Here is a 19,082-nt window from a genome sequence, read left to right on the forward strand (position 1 = left end):
TTTACAAATACTGTATACACCAATTAAAGGCATATCACAAAAGAGGCTAGCTATCCTAACAGACAGTAAATATACTCTAAACACAATACCGTGATATTCCCACCAGAATAGTAAACAAAAAAGGCAGCCAACATGAAGTATAGACAAGAAAGCGGGATTCCAGATTGGGTATGTGCTGCCAATGGGAATTGTAAACACAATACTATGGAAAACTGGTAACACTATCTATAAAAATAAGCATGCCTGTAACTAAAGGAATCTCTCTTCTATTTTGCCAACTGAAACAAATAAATTTTCACTAAAAATACAACAAAAATATTTTCAACAATGTAATTCTCTAAGTAACCCAAAACTTCAAACAACCTAAAAATCCTGTCAACACAGGAATAAAGTAGGCTATATTCACAAAAAGGAATGGAGTCCAGTAAGAAGAACAATGGACAAGGGCTGGGAATACAGCTTGGTGGCAGAACGCTTACTTCATCATGGAGGAGACACACATGGACAGACAATAATACAAGAAGACCTACAACTCACTAAAAGCCAGACACAAAATAATATATACTTGGCTCCATTTATATACAGTTTAAAAACAGGGCAACTCATCTACAGTAATGGAAGACCTTCTAGCTTCTCTTCCTCTGTCTTTTGGTAAGAAGTAACCTTTCTTTGGAATAAGAGGATCAATGAAAGGAACAGAAGAGAATTTTCTGAAGTGATGGAAGTATTCCCCATAACAACCTAGACAACTCCATCAAAATTCCTTGGGATGGTTGTAAATTCATGTACTTCACTGAATGTAAATTATATACAACAAATACTACTAAGCACATAAACAGCTGAGATTCCAGCTAGTAACTTTAAAGTGCCAGTCTCAAAGCTCTGTTTATCCTTGACAAGAGAAAAATGTGTACCATGTCTTTTCCTTCAAAAACAAAGTCTTGGTCTAAAAGCTGTATCAGTTACAAGAAACAGAGGCTCACTGCAGGCTGCAGCACAGTGCTGGAGTGCTCAACACAGGATGCACACGACCCTGAGCTAAATCCACAGCAGGAAGGCTGGAGGAGTCTCATCTAAACTACACCAGCAATGACAACTGGTGCACGGTCTAGAGAAATTTCCTTATATGAACCAAGACTGGAATTAACACTGTTGTAAAGCCCAAGAAAAGGGACCAAACTAAAGTTCATTTGCAGTTAGGTTACATATATTAATGAGAATTATTTTAGCAAAGGAAAATAAAGTGGGAAAACAGAAAAAGAAAGACAATTTAAGTAAAAATAGTAAAATGTCGAAGTGAAGTACATCAAAAATGCAAGTACAAATGAACTCCTTAGTTTAAAAAAAATTTAAATAAATTATGTGCTAAGGATCAAGCAGCTTTCTTGTAAAGGAAAGAAAAATATACAAATAAAATTGGCAAAGTATATTGATATCCAGGCAAAAAGAGGGACAACAAATACATTAGTGGAAACAAAGCAGCCCAGTGAGGACCAAACACTGAGGTGATGTACTGAGAAAACAAAGCAAGATGAAAATATTCAAAGCAAAAATATGAACTTCCATCAAAACTCCCAAAGTGGATTTTAACATGCTTTTGTCAATACATCCATCCTTTCTTAAACCTTGTCTTTCCCTTGGATCAGAAAGGTGTAATATCATAGGCATGGTGGCATAATGGTGTGCACCTTTACTCTCAGCACCTGGGAGGCAGAGGTAAGCAAATCTCTGAGTCTGGTCTACGTAGACACTTACAGGGCAGATAAGCCTAACTCACAAAGCTACAAATTAAAAAAATCAAGAGCCATTATCTTGTTCTTAAGTACAGTGTGAAGACTGGTTGCTTCCCATCTGTTATACTCAAGCATATTAATAAAGAGATATACTCAAGGATTTTAACACCATGGTCATCCAAGTATATTCTAAACTCAGTACAGGGGGTCTTTTGTCAGTTATGATAATGGACCTCTAAAAATATCAAGTTCTAAAGTGGCTTACTGCTGCCATCTACTGGACAAAATGTTGATAAGCACTTCAATTATACATGTCAAAGGCCTATTAATAAAGAACACAGTCAAGTCTTAAACTGTAACCTTGATCTGATCAGATGAAGACACTCCATAAATTGCATATACCTACATCTGTAAAACTTAAATGCCTCTCATAACAGTATCTGCTTTCTCCATGCCACAGCCTTATATGGGAATAGAAAGTTTTGCTGCCCGAAAGCCAGTTAGAATGTTATATATCTGTAAACCAATTTGATTTATGAGTATTTCTATTTTATAACCTAAATAATTACCGTGAGCCATTTTAACTACACCGGTTGCATTTTATTAGTGTGTCGGTATCTAAGCTACTTGTAATGTTTTGTAAAAGAACTATGCATTAATACGTGGTAGCACTGTAGTTAACCTCTTTCCAGACACAGGAAGATTATTTTCCTGTCTCCTTAGTACTTACATGAGACCACAGACAAACTGATTATCAGGTTGTGTGTGAAAGCACCAGTGCCACCTGCAGGCCAAATTAGATACTGCAAGAGTGTGACTGGCAATCCTGTCTCCTTCTATCACAGTAATAAGGGCTTCGAAGACAAGGTCAAGGCCAAGGCCAAAGCAGCTTAGGTCACTGGAGGCAGCTGTCCTAGAGAGCCACCCAGACCTACAGGGGACTTTGTTAAGAATAAAAGCCAAAACCTACCACTGTAATAAAGGCACACTAAACTGGAGTTAAAATGGTAGCACACTAGCACAGCCTAGCCAAGGTTTGTCAACAGCTAATTCTTGGTCCTGGAGCAACTGGTCCATCAATCCATTACTCCTTCTGCGGAAAACGCACGTTGAGCACTTTCCCTGACACCCCATCACCAAGTGGCACTTCTCAATATGGTGACTAAAATGCTGTGAATGTTCTTAGCTTTACTTGATCAATACAGTAAGCACAAACATCTTTATGCATAATAAATTATGTATGTGTTTGTGTTTGTAGTCAAACGTCATATATTCTTGATGTTTTAGTTATACATTTTTGCCATTAACAGACAGGTATGAATTCCTAATTCTCAATTAAGAAAGTTGACTTCTAGTTTTAAAATATTTAACAGTGCCATCATGTGTCTGTATAATAAAATAAAATCTCCAAAAGGGTACAGAAATCCATACATACTATGCTGTTCATTTCGGAGGACTCATAGCTGCCAACAGGATGGACACTTCCAATGGGTTCCAGGCCCTCTTCATCCCACATGTATGTTCCATCAGAGCTATCGGAAGGAGAGAGTTCAAACGAAGACCCAGCTCTGTAATCCGTATCCGGCGAAATCAGGTTGTTTCCAGATGTATGCTGTGTACATTCACTCCTGTCTTCAAATGATTTTAAAAGAAAGAAAAAAACATGAATTTATAAAAACACAGTCACTTCTCATTTGTAAAATATAAGCTCTAATAATCCCATGTATTACAACAGCAGTTGGTTCAAAAACTGTAACTGTAGCATTTTCCTAAATGCTAAATAAACTTTAAAAAATAAGAGCAAATTTTTAAAAATAAGCCTCTGAAACATTTTGTAGTAAAAATAAAATTCACTTTGCAACGTTTTTTTTTTTTTTTTTTTTTTTTTTAAATATTCACGTTCCTTTAATATTTCTCAAGGTATTTAATTTTAACCACTGTTCAGGAAACTCTCTTCCTCTCTGCAGGCTACTTAACCTCACAGATATGTCCTTAAAAGACAACTTGTTCTAGACATCTTCCAGTTTATGATACCTGAAGACGGTTTAGTGCCTCACGATGAGTGAGCCAGTCCCTTGACTAGACATGCCTTTGTGCACTCCCTCCAGGCTTCTTTTTACAGGGTAGATGAACAAATACCATTCATCCTGCACTAAGTACCAATATAGCCAAGTCTAAGAAGAACTGTTTAATAGGCACTCTCTCTCCTCAATAACATGAGTAAATAACGCTTCAATGAAGTGTCACATAAGCGCTGCTAAACAAAAATGTTCCCTAGGATAGAGAGCATTCAGCTAAACATGCGGCTGTTACCTGGCTGATCAGAGCTTTACTCTTACCACACTGCATTGATGGCTATGGTGAATGGTGGTTTAGTGCTGAGTGGCAAGCCACTCCCAAGTAGAGTGAGGAAAACTGTCTGGAAACCATGGCCTATATAATGCAGGACTCAGCATGGATAAGACAGCCCCCAAAAGACCAAGTAGGAAGAGCCTGACTGATTCTCTCCTAGAAAATAACACAGGATCAAAGCAAGCTGCAAGGTTGCTGTCCTGCTGCACTCGCATCCAGACTGAGCCTCTCAACCAAACAGCATCTTACAGTCTATCACAGACAGTGCTAAATGTCAGCTCTACTGTAATCACTAGGGAAAGCACATAAGGTAAGGATATTCATATTTACCAGAGACACTTATATCTATCCATTCATCAGCTTTACTGAAGATCTGTTCACTTTCCTTAGGAGAATCAAATACACCCTTTGATGATCCGTTCTCATGCTTTTCTTCTTTAAGAGTAATTTCCTCAGGTGTTATTCTAGTTCTGTTGGAGTCCTCTAAGTCTATAAAATCATCGCTGAAATCTTCACTTAAATCATTCTTATCAGAAGATGACAAAGATGACAAGGAAATATCATCCACATCATCACTCAGGTACCTGATTTTAGAATCATGCTTCATAGTCTGATCAGTGTCTCTTCGGTAACTTTCATTTTCAATTAGTTCTTGGTCTTTACCAGTAGAGCTGTCCTTTGCAGAAACCATACCTTCTTCCTCTTCGCACATGTCAGCAGGTGGATTTTCATTACTATCAACTGTCACAGACCCAGAGAAGGGAGGTCGGCTAGATTTCAATAGAGAGGGATGACCCATCCTATAAACCAAAGTGGACGAGACACCTGGGCCATTTGATAGAGCCAGTTTCTTTCCACCAGCAGCATAAGGCCTATTAAAACCGAAGCCTATGTGTTCATTCCCATTGAGTACTTCTGACTGCCGAGAACTTCTTGTTAGCATACCTGACCGGAGAGGCACTCGAACGGGTAGCTGTTGGTTCTGATAAGGCTTTGTAAGGTCTACAGCTCTGTTGAAGGAATGTGATCTGGTTATAGATGAAGGTGGAAGGAAGGGATTCTGAATGGAATGTGAAAAACTTTGTGACCTTACCATTTTCTCACAAGTAATAGATTTAGCATTGTCTGGGGACTGTGCTAAGCTTTCTCCAGAACTACTTCTGCTGGCACAGGAGTTCACTCTTGGCTTCTGCATGTTACCAGGGGATCGGTTCCCATAAAATGAATTCAAATGTGACTTTGCATTGACCGAAGAATATGAAGTCCTTCCTAGTAATGTGCCTTTGGTAAATTTACCCAAATTAGATGGTCCAGAAAAAGATTTTTGACTTAACTCCTCTGCCGATGACACAAACATGGTTGATGGTCTTGCTAACTTGGATGTGAACAAGGAAGCACTTTTCAAACCTCCCTTTAACCCATTCCCATCCAGTGTTCCTGGAGCAGGAGCATGTTGTTCAGGATCAATCAGTTTATCGTGTGTACTTTGAATATTATTAAGTTCCACTGTATTTTGTGAACCAAGGTGATATTTATTTGTTTTTCTCCAATTAAATGAATGGGACAATGAACAATCAGAGCCATTATTTTTTATGTAACTTTTGACATTACTACTCTTTGAAGTTCCCAATAAAGTCACAGTGGCCCCATTTGGCATCGGCTGCAAAGTGCTTCTCACGGATTTCATTCCATATTTCGGCAGCTTGGAACCCAAAAATGTCTTGATTTGTGTTTTTTCTTCCATGGGCTATAAGGTGCATTGGTTCTTAGAACTCGACAAAATCTGAGGGAGGAAAAAAATTAACATTTCTAAATAAGTTTAATAATGTGATATATATTAATTACTTGCAGACAATTATCTATGACTCCTATGCAAAAATAATCAAAATGTAAAATTAATTTAATCTTGACATTTTGAATAAACATAGTACATTAAGACTGAAAAAATAGACTGTTTTGTGGACCTGTGTTTAGAGACGGCTGCTTTGAGCCTTTAATGAATGTATCAAAAGGACTGTAAAGTCAAATTAGATTCTGCAGTTGTATCAAGATCAAGTAGCTTTGCCCTACATATTAAAAGGAAGAGTAGCAATGCCAGTGCCAGACAACTGCTGTTGCCATATTTGATAGTGACCTTTACCATGCTTCCATACTCATAAGTACTTTTAGAATAGCTGTAAGAAAATTGATAACAATAGCATAACATATATAATGGTCATTTTCCCATTGCTAACTAATAAGGATTCCATCACCTAGTATCAGGAGAAAAACTAAAACATCTCCTGCCTGCAGAAGTAGACTGAGCAGATAATCTAGTCTTCTCCATGCCTTACTTTCCTGTCTAAAATAAGAATGATACATGTTATTTTCCAGCACCCTCTAAAGAGAAGTTCAAAAACCAGACACTGTTACTACAAAGTGCTTCTGGGTCAGCCAACTAGAAAGAAAAAAAAGATGTTTGAAAGTAAATGCACATTTTCCTATAGTAGTATGTATGAAATTCTAAATGTACAAATAATTACAGAACAAACAGTGCCAATCACCTTGAACTATGGTCTTAGAATGAAATTATTTTGATATCTCACATAAATTTCCTAAACCTGTGTATCTTTGTGAACCCTGCTATTTCACTGGAAGGTAAATTACCTTCTGTCTGAATGCGTGAGAACCTTCTACTACATTTGCTGTAGCTCTGAATTAAGCAAGCACTGTGATTCTGCCACATTTCAGTGACCATGATACCTCTGATGCACTCTACCTGACATGCACTTAAAGACGCAATCACTAAGGATTTGAAAAGGCTCATGTTGGCTACATCTTCTAATGATATGATCTCTAATAAATGTTTCTGGGCTTTACTGGAGAACTGAGAATGGATGGCACAGAGCATGGAAATGTCTATGACTCCCTGAGTTTATTTCTACTATATATTTTTTAAGTTATGGCACAATTACTGAATTGGCATGGCACACTTGAATTTTCTAAACTATATAAGATCTTTTTTAACACTCGTAAATCAAAGATTCTTGGTTGAAAAGGAATCTATATCTGGATAAGAACTGAAAATAGAAAAGATATTATCGAGCATGTACATAAGTAGAGCCATGTTTACTATCCTTAATTACCTAATCTCCATTATCATGTGACAATAGGTTTTTCCCATCTCCCATAGCTAAATCAAGATTTTAAAAACTAAAATACTGTCCATAGATCACCAGAAATTATTTAGGTTTACATGTGACTTCAGGGCCAGTGCAGACGGCTCATGAAAAAGGAATGAAATATACTGGGAGGCAGACTGTCAGTGGGCACGAGCGGGGAGGAAGGAAGTGGGAGACTTCAGAGGGAGCATGAGGACTGGAGCCAGGTGTTAACAATTCTGCAGGGAACAGGGACTGCTCCTTTGCATACTCCTTTCCTATCCATCACTCTACCCTCTCAGAAGCCGCCCACTCACCTTTATTCAGCATTGCGAACTGTGTTTCAGAAGGTTACTAACCACCCGAATTTTAGGGATTTAAAAAAGCACCACTTAGTCTAGGGGAAACTAACTGAACAGCAGTGCTAATGACAAAGCAGGCATAAGCAGTCATGTCTGAAACTCACTTTCACATTCAGATTCTGCACCATTTTAAATCACTTGTTGGTTTGTTTGTTTTTAAATTTCTATTATTCAGTTATTTCTCCTCACATTCTTTTTGCCTAGATCTGCCTGGCAAATATGGAACATAAGCTGACTCAAAGGCTTGATTATGGTGATTAAGTAAAAAAAGGAAACCTCAAAGATTTAAAACTGTACATTTCACTTGAAGTTCTTCGTGGTTTTAAAAAGAACACAAAATGTTCAATACAAAGCCCCATTATTACATCAGCTTGATCTTTTCTGTCAAGTTAAGTTTTGTCAAATGGATCCAAGCTTGCAAATGTTAGGCTCTGGGAATTTGTGATATTCGTCATCTTAATCAATGTACAGTCAAAGTGCACAACCTGCTGAACTTTGAATCGAGAGGGCAGTGAGAATACTAGCATAGAAAGTAGAATCACAAACTCTTCTGCCCAAACAGTAAACGTATTTCCTTCAAATGTTACCAGTGCTCAGGTATGCAAATTAATAAAGCATGAAAACGTCATTAATATGCAAAAGGCCAGGAAAAGAAGCTGGCGCCACTGATGGAATAAAGACCAAGCCTATTAATTAATACCTCTGTAGCTACCTGAATAAGGAGGGATGCAGACATAACAAATAAATGTAGACCCTTTAAATACTGATGCTTGTCAAACTACCACATGCAAAAGCTTAACACTGTGGTCTGTATCAGGCATGCTAGAAGAAAGGTCTCTAAATTAAATTAAATGAGCAGCAAGGTCAGGGCCACAAAAAGTGTGTTACAGACTAGTAATGTGACTTTAACATGAATGGATTGTTACTGGTATGTGAATCCACTAGTGGCACATACACTGTACATTTTATTTAATATGCATTACTCCACCAAGTTTGTTCTATATACTACACATAATAATAAATACCTAAATAAGACACATTATGCAAGAATGATGTGATGGTAAACCTTGACTGTCAATTTGATAAAATGTGTGATCACTGAAAAGATGCACTTCTAGCATATTTGTGAGGATGTTTCCAGAGAAGATAGCTGAGGCGGTGGGGTGGTTTGAATAGGTTTGGCCCCATAGATGCATGTGTTTCCATACTTGGCCATAGGGAGTGGCACTATTAGGAGCTGTGGCCTTTTTGGAGTAGGTGTGACCTTATTGGAGAAAGTATGGTACTGTATGGTTGGGCTTTGAAGTCTCCTATGCTCAAGCTCTGTCCAGAATGGAATCGGAACATCCACCTGACTGCCTGCAGAGGACAGTCTCCTCCCAGCTGCCTTCAGATGAAGATGTGGAACTCTCAGATCCTCCAGCACTATGTCTGCCTGCACACTGCCTTCCTTCCTGCCATGATGATAATGGACTAAACCTCTGAAAGTGTAAGCCAGCTCCAAATAAATATTTCCCTTTATAAGAGTTGCCTTGAACATGTCTCTTCACAGCAATGAAATTCTAAGATGGGGGACAAGATTCAGCATCAGAGTAAGCAGTACCTTCTAGTAGGTAGCCCCGATATAAAGAGACACAAGGAAAGGACAGCGTTCCTGCCTACCTTCACTTCCCCCTGAACAAGCGTATTCATCACTACTGCTATTAGCCGACATCAAATTCCAGCTTCTTCAGCCTTCTGAACTAGACCTAATAATGAGACTCCCAACAAGATTCCAGGCCTTCTTCACTGGACTGAACCTGCTAAACCATCCAGCTTTGTGGACTGAGCAGTTACAAACTTCTAAGCCTCTCCAGCATAAAGGTAGTCATTGTTGGACTATGCAAGCCATGGGCTAATAAATCTTTTTATAATATATAATACATAATAAATCTTTTTATAATATATATTCTATTTATTCCATTTCCCTAGAGAACCTTGGCAAAATCAGAGAGACATACATAGAGGTTTTATTTTCAAAGAAAAATTAATTTTAGTAGTTTTGACAGGCTCCAACACAGTAAGAGAACACAGTAAAGTAAAATTAATCCTGACATCCTGTTATGAATGAAAAGAAATACACAGTCACCTATGAAACACCCTTGCCTATGAAACAATCTGAAGCTACTCAAGTCTCTTGACTGTTACACCTTCCAGTTTACAAGGAAAGTTAGGAACAGGAAAACTCTAAGCAACACAGGACATAACCAGTTAAATCTAAAATATGAAGATCTTCTATATGAAAAAGAACTTGGATTTTTCCTCAACTGACAAAGAGAGATTGCTATAAACTCAGAAGAAACACATTAACCAAATATGTGTAGAACTTAAAAGGGATCCCTAAACAAATTTCCAATAACAGACTTTTTTAGACCATTCAGGAAAGTTAAACAAAGACTAGAGAGTTTACACACTAAGAAGTAGGGGAAGAAAAGATTAATTTGCAGCACAGGCTGGCCTTCAACTTGTAATCGGTCAGCTTTTCAATCAGATATACTTTTTAATTTAGACAAAGAAAAGTTACTTCCTAAGTCCTACTTCTAGAGAACCATCAGTGGCGTAGATGATTCTCTCCATCATCTCGCTCCAAGTGAACACATCAGAGAAGACTCAATGCCCTTCAGTAGTCTCTGTGCGCCCACCACAGCATAAGCAAGCTACTAAGCCTCAGGCAGCATCTAAACCTAAGTATGTAAGTACTTGAACTAGTGCTCAAATGGTGACCAGCTTAAACTGAGATCCTCTTCTGAATTTTCAAGCACAGTTATGACATTACATGATTTTTAACCTAATGCTATAGAAATTTGGGATATCTTATTTTGTAGTTAAATAGTTCCTCCAAATCCCTGGAAGCAAAGAAAGAAAGAAATGTTCTCTATGAATTCTATACGTCTAAATATGTCAAAATTCTACCACCAACGGGGAATAAAACATGGGCTGAAAGAAAAAAAAAACCCTAAAAAATGTACCATTCTCTTTTCTAGAAGAATTAATGCATGTTTTCCAAAACACCAGTACAGTATTTCTTATACCACTGTACATTTATTTTGCTGTTTACTGGGCATCCTTGATATGTCATTACTATACATTAGTATACACATGAATCTCATACTCACAAAGAAAATGGTCCAGCAAAGACGAACATTAAAAGACACACACAAGTATAAATATGTTATTCTTTAAAAAAGGAAGTATGAGGACACACACTGAAAACTAAATCCAACTGATGGACTAAAACGTTAAGAGGAATTTTGATACCCAAAAAGTGATTGTGACCCAAGACATGACATGGTGATCTCACTTTTCTCTGGACTAACATAATTCACCTTTTCCTTTGAAGGAAGGGCCTAATTAATTCATTGCATACTTCAGTCTCAGGTTAATATTTTGCCTTTTTTAATTAAACAAAACTTAAGACAAGATTCAAAAATGTAAGCAAGGTATAATATAAAGAATTTATAATCTGGGAAAAAAGGATAAACCTCCCATTACAGTAGTGACATAAAACACGTTTATTCATTCATTAAATATTTATTTAAAACCTATTATACATCAGGCTCTGGGCTAGAAGCTAAAGAAAAAATAAAATATTTCAAAAGAAAAAATCATGTAGACAAAAAGTGTAATACAAAACTATAATCTCTACTAAACAGTACAGAGGGTGGCACATAGGGACACACACAAAAAGTGCTTAACTAGGAGAGGGAGGTGTCGTATATGGCTTCACAAGACAAGGCAATGCTGGGGCTGAAACTCAAAAATAAGCAACAAATAACAAAGGCACTAAATACAGAAATCAGCCCATGCTAAGTCAAAGCATAAACAAAAGCACAGAAGCAGCATGGCACATTCAGGAAACTTGTATTAGTTAAACAAGGAAAACAATATGGTGTCCATCCAAAGAAACCAGTAGAAAGAGAGGACATAGAAGAAATGTAGCCTATAAAGGCCGTTACATATCTTACTGTGCCCACTAGTACAGCAGTGGCATTAAGGTTATGGGAGTAACCAACTACCTTTAGATTGGATTTGAGGCCAGTTCCACAGGAAGACATTCAGACCTGGTTCTATAAACCTGGTTGAAAGCCCATGACTTCAACCCAGAAGCTATAGGACTTAGGGAGGAACATACTATTATTGTTTTACTATATGACATGTCATGAAAATGCCTTCAAAATATTTATACCTATACTCATAAATGTGTACTGCCTCTCATAGATCTGTACCACCTTCAACCTTGGCCAGTGAAGCAGTAGTAAATAGTTAATACAGAGACTCATAACTGGTCAAAATGCTGAGAATTAAATTCTATTGAGTACTCGGTCTTAAAGAGAAAACCCATATCAATTCCCAACCTCAAGGCTCAAAGAACATCTCAGGAGAAAGGCAAGAAGAATGTAAGAGCTGAAGAATGGTGATGAGCGCTGTGAATGCTGATACATGTATGGCATGGCTACTGAACTCACAAAATCAGTGCAGCTTTGATTACCTGGACAAGAGCAGGTCAGTAAGATCAGCTAACAATCCAACAGGCAGCACTAATAAGCTCAGTGGGTTACAACAGAAGAGGAATATGTTAGGAACATAAAGGGGACAAAAGGACATGTTGGAGGTGCTTGGGAAAAGTGGGAGGGGACACATTGTTTACATGTATGAAATATATGCAAGTAAAGAACATTATGTTTAAAAAACAACTGGGCTTTACTATAAAACAATGAAGAACCCAAACACAGCAGGAAATGAAAAATACTTTGAGAGGCTAGAAAGGTGGCTCAGCAAGTAAAGTGTTTACTGTGCAAGCATAAGGATCTTAGTTTGAAACCCTAGCACCCACATAAAATGCTGAAAGTGGCCACATACATCTATGACCTCAATACTTAACAGAGTGGGAAACAGAAAGGAAAAATCCCCAGAGCTCACTGGCCACACAGCCTAACCAATCAGTGAGCTCCAGGCCGAAGTCTGTCACTGTCTCAAAGACCAGAACGTACGTGATGGAGAACACTGATGAGGAGGACAGCCAGCATCCACCTGGCCCTGACATGCACAGGCACACAGAATTTTGTCAAACCACTGACTTCTAAACAAAGGATGGACTTAAAGAATAAGAAGCTAACCACCAGCCAGGCGGTGGTGGTGCACGCCTTTAATCCCAGCAGGAGGCAGAGGCAGGCGGATTTCTGAGTTCGAGGCCAGCCTGGTTTACAGAGTGAGTTCCAGGACAGCCAGGGCTACACAGAGAAACCCTGTCGGAAAACAAAAACAAAAACAAAAACAAAAACAAAAAACAAAAAAAAAGAAGCTCACCACTGATGACCCATCCCATCAGGCCCATCAGACAGTTCTGATCCAAAGCTCACACAAATGGCACTAGTTAAACTAAATGGGTCACAAAATAAAAGCAGAAGTCATGAATCTGGGTAAGGGACGGGTAGAGATGAGAGCACTGAATACGATCAAAGGGAGATAAGAGAAGGCTGAGGGGAAGAGCAATGAAAGGACATTATATTCGCATATGAAACAGTCAAAGAAGAAAACCACTTTAAAAAAAACTGGTTATAAGAAAAAGACTGAAGGACTTGTGGTAAAAAGCATAAGTACAGAATAGCAATATTAAATCTTAGGGTTTCTACGGTATCATTAGATAAGTTTGGGGAAATAAATAGATGAATAATTCATCAACGGAAAGGGCTTAGCATTCCAGATTTGTAAAACTGGACAAACGGTTACCTTATCAAGGGTAAGCATTATGTAGAGGGAAGAGGCCATGGTCTTCGAATGCTGAGCTGACACTGACAAGCTGACTCTGCCGACAGTCTGCAGGTGATACTATTTCCCGGTCAAGCAAAGAAGGCAAACAGCAAAAGCAAAGACAGAAAGAATGACAAGTGATAAATGTCAGTACAGAAACAGAAATCAAGTCCTCACTAAAAACAGTGAGTGCACACTGAAGAACATGCAGGACAGAAGGCCTAAGGCAACTTCCTGGAATCGTGGATGAAAGGAGGGAAGCACAGTAGGCAACAGAAGACTGACAATGTACAATCTAACATCAAAGGCTAAAAACCAGTTTGGACCAGCAGTAAGATGACAGAAAGGGATGCATGAAAGAACAGCTGGACCTGAGAGCTGACAACAGGAGCACCTTTCACCAAACACGTTTCAGGAGAAATGGTGACCTGGCTTCAAGAATGAAGACAGAAGGAAAGGGAGTCAGGAAGCACCTATTCTTACAGAGCCAAGAGAGACTTAGGCATTCACTTGAGGGAATGAATATAGAGGCAGGCAATCACCCTTTGGTTTTGAATTTGATTTTTTTATGCTTTTTAGAGCCAAGACTCAAAGAAGAAGTTAAAAATAAACAATATAGTAGGAACATTTAATATTAGATAAGGAGTTTTATTATGAGACATAAAACACTTGACAAGAAAAGCAAGAAGAGGTTCCAATCTACCCACAAGTGAAGACATGACGGCACCTTGCTCATGACTCTAACTAACCCCAGGAACATTTTGGTCTATAGTAGCAATACTAATAACAGGTCCAGTCACACCCTGTAGCCTGGACACCAGAACATGGAGGACATAGAATAATGCCTGCAGCACAGTAGGGCTGGAAGAGGCAAGGTTAGGTCTTACTAAATATTACAAGCAACTTCAACCATCAAGAATATGGAGAACCTGAGCAAAGAAAATTTCAAAATTATAACAGCAATGAGAAAATAATATATTCTCTGAAGCTTAATAAAAAAACATTTTTTTTTTAATTTTCAGCTTCTACCACAAAATATGGCACATAGCCAACACTGATGTATACACATGAGTCAGGCCCAGTCTTGCTCAGATCCACATCCAAACAGACAGAAATACATATAGGAAATGTGCTGTGCACTGACTCTGTGGCTACCTAAGCAAGAAACTCTAGTTCTGTGCTACCAGGAAAGTGGAGGGGGGAATCAAGCTGTCCCTGTTGAGAACAAGAGAATAAGACAGTGAGGTCCTGAAAGATAACTTTTACAGACTGTACAGAGGAGTCCGGTTGTCCCAGTTACTACTGGGACTGAATGAGAGACAACAGAACCTAAGGCAGTGGTTTTCCACACAAGCCACAGCCGCAACTGCAAGACAAGTTCTGAGTTCTACATGTTAACCAATCTTCGAAGAATTTCTTATGCATTTATTTATATAAAATCTTCACGACTACCTTATGAAATTGACATAATCTTTACTTTTAAAATGAAGACACCAAACACAGAGGAGCTATGTTAAATTTGTATTAAATTAAAGGGCTGGAGAGGTGGTTCAGCAATTAAGAGAATGTACTGTTCGTCCAGAGGACTTGAATTCAGTTCCCAGCACCTGTCAGGCAGCATAAAACTGCATGTAACTGTACCTCCAAACATGATGCCCTTTCCAGACTGCACAGGCATTACATTCACGTTTGTAAACCCACACAATGACACACAATTTTAAAATAATTTTAAAATCAAATGATTCATAAATTGGAGTTGTACTAGAGAATATCATAGTAAGAAAATAAGTGAATTATAACATAGACACAAATGTCCTAGACAGGGTCTCACTATGTAGCACTAGCTACCCTTGAACTCAGAGACCCACCTGCCTCTGCTCCCAAAACTGTATCATTATTTTCTTCATGCAAACATACCTAAATATAGTAACATGCAACATCAAAAAACAAATGCCAACTATTACAAACAGAAAAAGAATTTTTCCCCTGTTCAATAAGCCTAAAATAGTTCTGGCCACCTTAAGAAATAAGAGATGGCTGAGAAATCAACAGTAGAAAGTGAAAAACAATGTTCCAAACAAAAGTATGAAGTAAACAAACAAAACAACTTACACATAGAAGTACAACTAGCTTGTGTGGAATAAAGTTTTGAGATACAGACTAAAGGAGAAATCCTAAACAAAGGAGAAGATCCTAAACTAAAGAAAGTCAGTGCCACCATTTCAAAGAAGCCTGGCAAGGTGTGGTGGCCTCTGTGATCTCCTGCCTCAGAAACATACACAAAGTTTGTATTTACAAAGTCTGTACATCAGTCAGTCAGCAAAATACTGGATTATAAAATGGTGAACAGTATTACACTGCCTTTGTGTCCTTGAGTAAACTAAGTGCTCAGACCAAACAAATAATGCAGATCATGGTCAGCTGCCCTCAAAGAAAGAACAAGAGATCTGGAGAGTTGGTTCAGAGCTAAGAGTAACTGCTGCTCTTCCAACACCCAAGACAAGTGACTCACAACCACCTCCCAACTCCAGCTCCAGGGAAACTGAGTTCTAGTCTCCAAGAATACTGACACGTATGTGTATACCTACACACACACACAGAGTCATTCACACAAACACAGACAAATACACATACATAAAAGTAATAATAAGAATATTGTAAAAGACACAATCAGAGAGTGAGCTGTGAGTGAGACAGCTCTCACTGAAGAGCAGGTCCTTCAGTAAACTGGGCTTGGATTTCTTAAGCCCTAAGACTACAAACAATAAATTTCCACTGATTTAAGGTACTCAGTCTAAAATAGTTTCTTATAGCTGCTCTGTAACAAACTGAAATCTCCATAAACAGAAATTATTTTAAATAAACCTCTTTCCTTTTCTGTTTTACAAGGAAAATCAGCACAGACCCTAAGACAGTTACAGCTTCAGCAGATTTACTAATGTTCAATTGTTTCTTAAAATTAATTTTGTATACCTGAAGCAGTCTTTTCTGGGTCTTTGTAACAACAAGAATAGACTAGAACATATGAAAAAAAGGAATCATAACATTAAAGCAAATGTTTCAGTGAGACGTGTAGACACCATTAAGAATGCATTTCTATGGAGTCACTCACAGGCATCACAACCAGGCAGAGTACCTCCTAAGAACGTGAAGAAGTGAGAGAGAGGGCAGGTAGGCTTCTGCTTTACTGCAGACATCACTGCACAGAATTGACTGACCATACTATTCAAAGTACAGTTAATTTCTATTCTACCAAAGCTCTCTTTTCTTTCAAAATGTGGCCCCTGTAGGCATACTGAGCACTGTAAGACCTAAATACATATGACATGAAACATTGTATATAAATTTCTATGAAACTTTTTCCTCCCAAGTATTCCTGGAAACATAAAGGCCCAACAACCCACCAACTTCTCAGCTAACTTGAGATGATACTGCCACCTAATGGCCAGTAGAAAGAATTGAATGCCTTGCTGCCTTGTTCCACCTCCTAATCCTAACCAACCTCCAGGATTTAGCTGCTTTAACCGCAGAAAGTTACACACTCTCAAATCACTGGTCTACCTTCATTCTTGTGAATAATTTCATCCCATACAGTGCTTTTTCCAGCATCACCCACAGAATGTCATAAGACAATAAAAATGTTCTCTGTCTGTTCTACCCAACCCATAACTGCCCTGCCAATACAGCAGGTGCCAGCTAGATGTGCCCATCACAGTGCAGTAAGCTGTACAGAATGGGAAGTCCTGAAGTGTGTTAAGATAAAATGCCTCTCTATGTTGCCCTCAGTTGTTCCGCCAGAGGTAGAAAGTACATCACTATTGGTAAGGATGCCATGCCCTTCAGACAGAGGACCCAAAGGATCCAAACTGGATCTGACCTGGAAGCCTCTTTCCTGAGGACTAAATTTCATAGTCCCAGAAAGCACAGTAAAGACTTCCAAAGGAGAAAAGCAACCAGTAGTTCCACCCAAGTATGAAGGACTCCAGACTCATATGGGCAATGGCAGCCAGCCAAGTTCACACACAGGTCCTAGCACATTACTACTCACTTCAGTCCTTCCAACTGGGAATAGTAAACAGCCAACTAAACTGGCCAATGATGCCATCAGTCTTAGTAGACCTACTAACGCCACTTGCTAAACCAATATAACTGCTTACTGCGTTCTAAGTACTTATCTTTATAACTACAGGTAAGTGTGGCACTGACAGGTCTCTTTTTGCTGCAGAAGGAAACCACTACAGGAAGTCATAACCAGACAAAATATAAGCAAAAACTGACCAACTGATAAATCTTTAACACAACTCCTTCAACTATGACTCAGGGTACATCTAGAAAGAGGAGGCAGAGGGTTTGTAAGAAACAAGGGCCCAGGAAATCTGTTCTAAGCTCGTGCTTTCTAACTATGATGGGAAAGCTAAGCTACACTCATGCAAGCTCAACAACATGGCTGCCTGAAGAGGACTTGAGACAACTCCATCAGTTAACGTCCCAGTGCAGAAGTGGAAACGCTTATGGTGCACTGGTGCTACCTGAAGAGCTACAGGCAATTAATAACTGCTGAGAGGGGAAGAATTAGCTTTCCCCAGGAACAATACCCATGATTGTTTGCCCAATACCAAGTGGTCAACCCTAGAAACAAATTATCTAGAAGATAATACTAAACAGTTCAGCAGGTTGTATTTATATGTTGATTTGTTTATATATATGCAACAACAATGAATAAAGACGAGGCCTTAAATTGGGAAAAGTGGCTGGGCATGGGAGAGGTAGAGGAAAAAGGAGGGGAAAATGATGTAATTATATTTTAGAGTAAACAGTAATCCACATGGAAAAAACAATGCATTGTACAATGTTATGCTGAGTACTCTGTCCACATCCTTGCTGTGAACTCTCCCAGCTCTTTCAGAAATCTCAAGTTTAAAGAATACAATGTATGAACACTGTGTCAAAATTTTCAAACACATCCTCTCTTTCCATCTTATCAAACAAATGTACTTACCACTATTCTATGTGTACACATGCTATGGAGGGGCACATGCCACAGTGCAGGAAGTGTGGAGGTCAAGAGTAGGCTCTCTCCTTCCACCTCTGATTCTGTTATCTCACCTGTCCAAACCCACCATCACTAACCAGTGTTCTAGCACACGCCAGCCTTAATTCCTTGCTCCCCTTTTGCTCTCCTTGATCCATTCTTTCTAATTTGCCAGAGCTATTATTTACAATTATAGCATGCTGGTCTTAAAGTCTCCCTGTGTTTCTCCAAAATGCCTCCAAACAGTGCTAAGAGCAACTGGTATGTCAGATCTTTGTATCTCACACTCCTACAATGTTGATAATTTGAGTACTCAAATCTAAGTAAATTGACCCTTGAGGAAGCATCATCCATCCGGACACACAGCTGATTAGTGAGGGCAGCTACGATTACAAAAGCAATCTGGGCCTGGTGGCACAGCCTATCTCCCAGCAACTGAGAGACTAAGGCGAGAGCACCACAAGTTCAAGGCCAGACCCGGCTATGTAAGAAGTTCAAGGCCAAATGAAGCTACTTAGCCAGATTCTGCCTCAAAATAAAAATATACAACAGGCTAGGAATATAGCTTAGTAACAAGGTAACTTGCCTAGGATGTGTGATACCTGGGTTTAATCTCCAGTTTAATCACACACACACACACACACCACATACCACATCACACACATTACACACA

The 19,082-nt window shown here is 38.7% G+C and overlaps 1 protein-coding gene across 8 annotated transcripts in view; it reads right to left on the reverse strand.

The window, feature by feature from the left end:
* Ccser2 (coiled-coil serine rich protein 2) overlaps positions 1–19,082 on the reverse strand; it is a 110,610-nt gene that overhangs the window by 76,856 nt on the left and 14,672 nt on the right. For all 8 annotated transcript variants that reach the window (XM_034497374.1, XM_034497379.1, XM_034497377.1 and 5 more), the window contains exons 2-3: positions 4,416–5,868; positions 3,169–3,365 (exon numbers count right to left, since the gene is read on the reverse strand). In XM_034497374.1, the coding sequence (XP_034353265.1) occupies positions 3,169–3,365; positions 4,416–5,829 (1,611 nt within the window). In that variant the 5' untranslated portion in view covers positions 5,830–5,868. The remainder of the gene's footprint in view (positions 1–3,168; positions 3,366–4,415; positions 5,869–19,082) is intronic.

Source organism: Arvicanthis niloticus, chromosome 3 (assembly GCF_011762505.2).
Source record: "Arvicanthis niloticus isolate mArvNil1 chromosome 3, mArvNil1.pat.X, whole genome shotgun sequence".
Lineage (NCBI taxonomy): Eukaryota > Metazoa > Chordata > Mammalia > Rodentia > Muridae > Arvicanthis > Arvicanthis niloticus.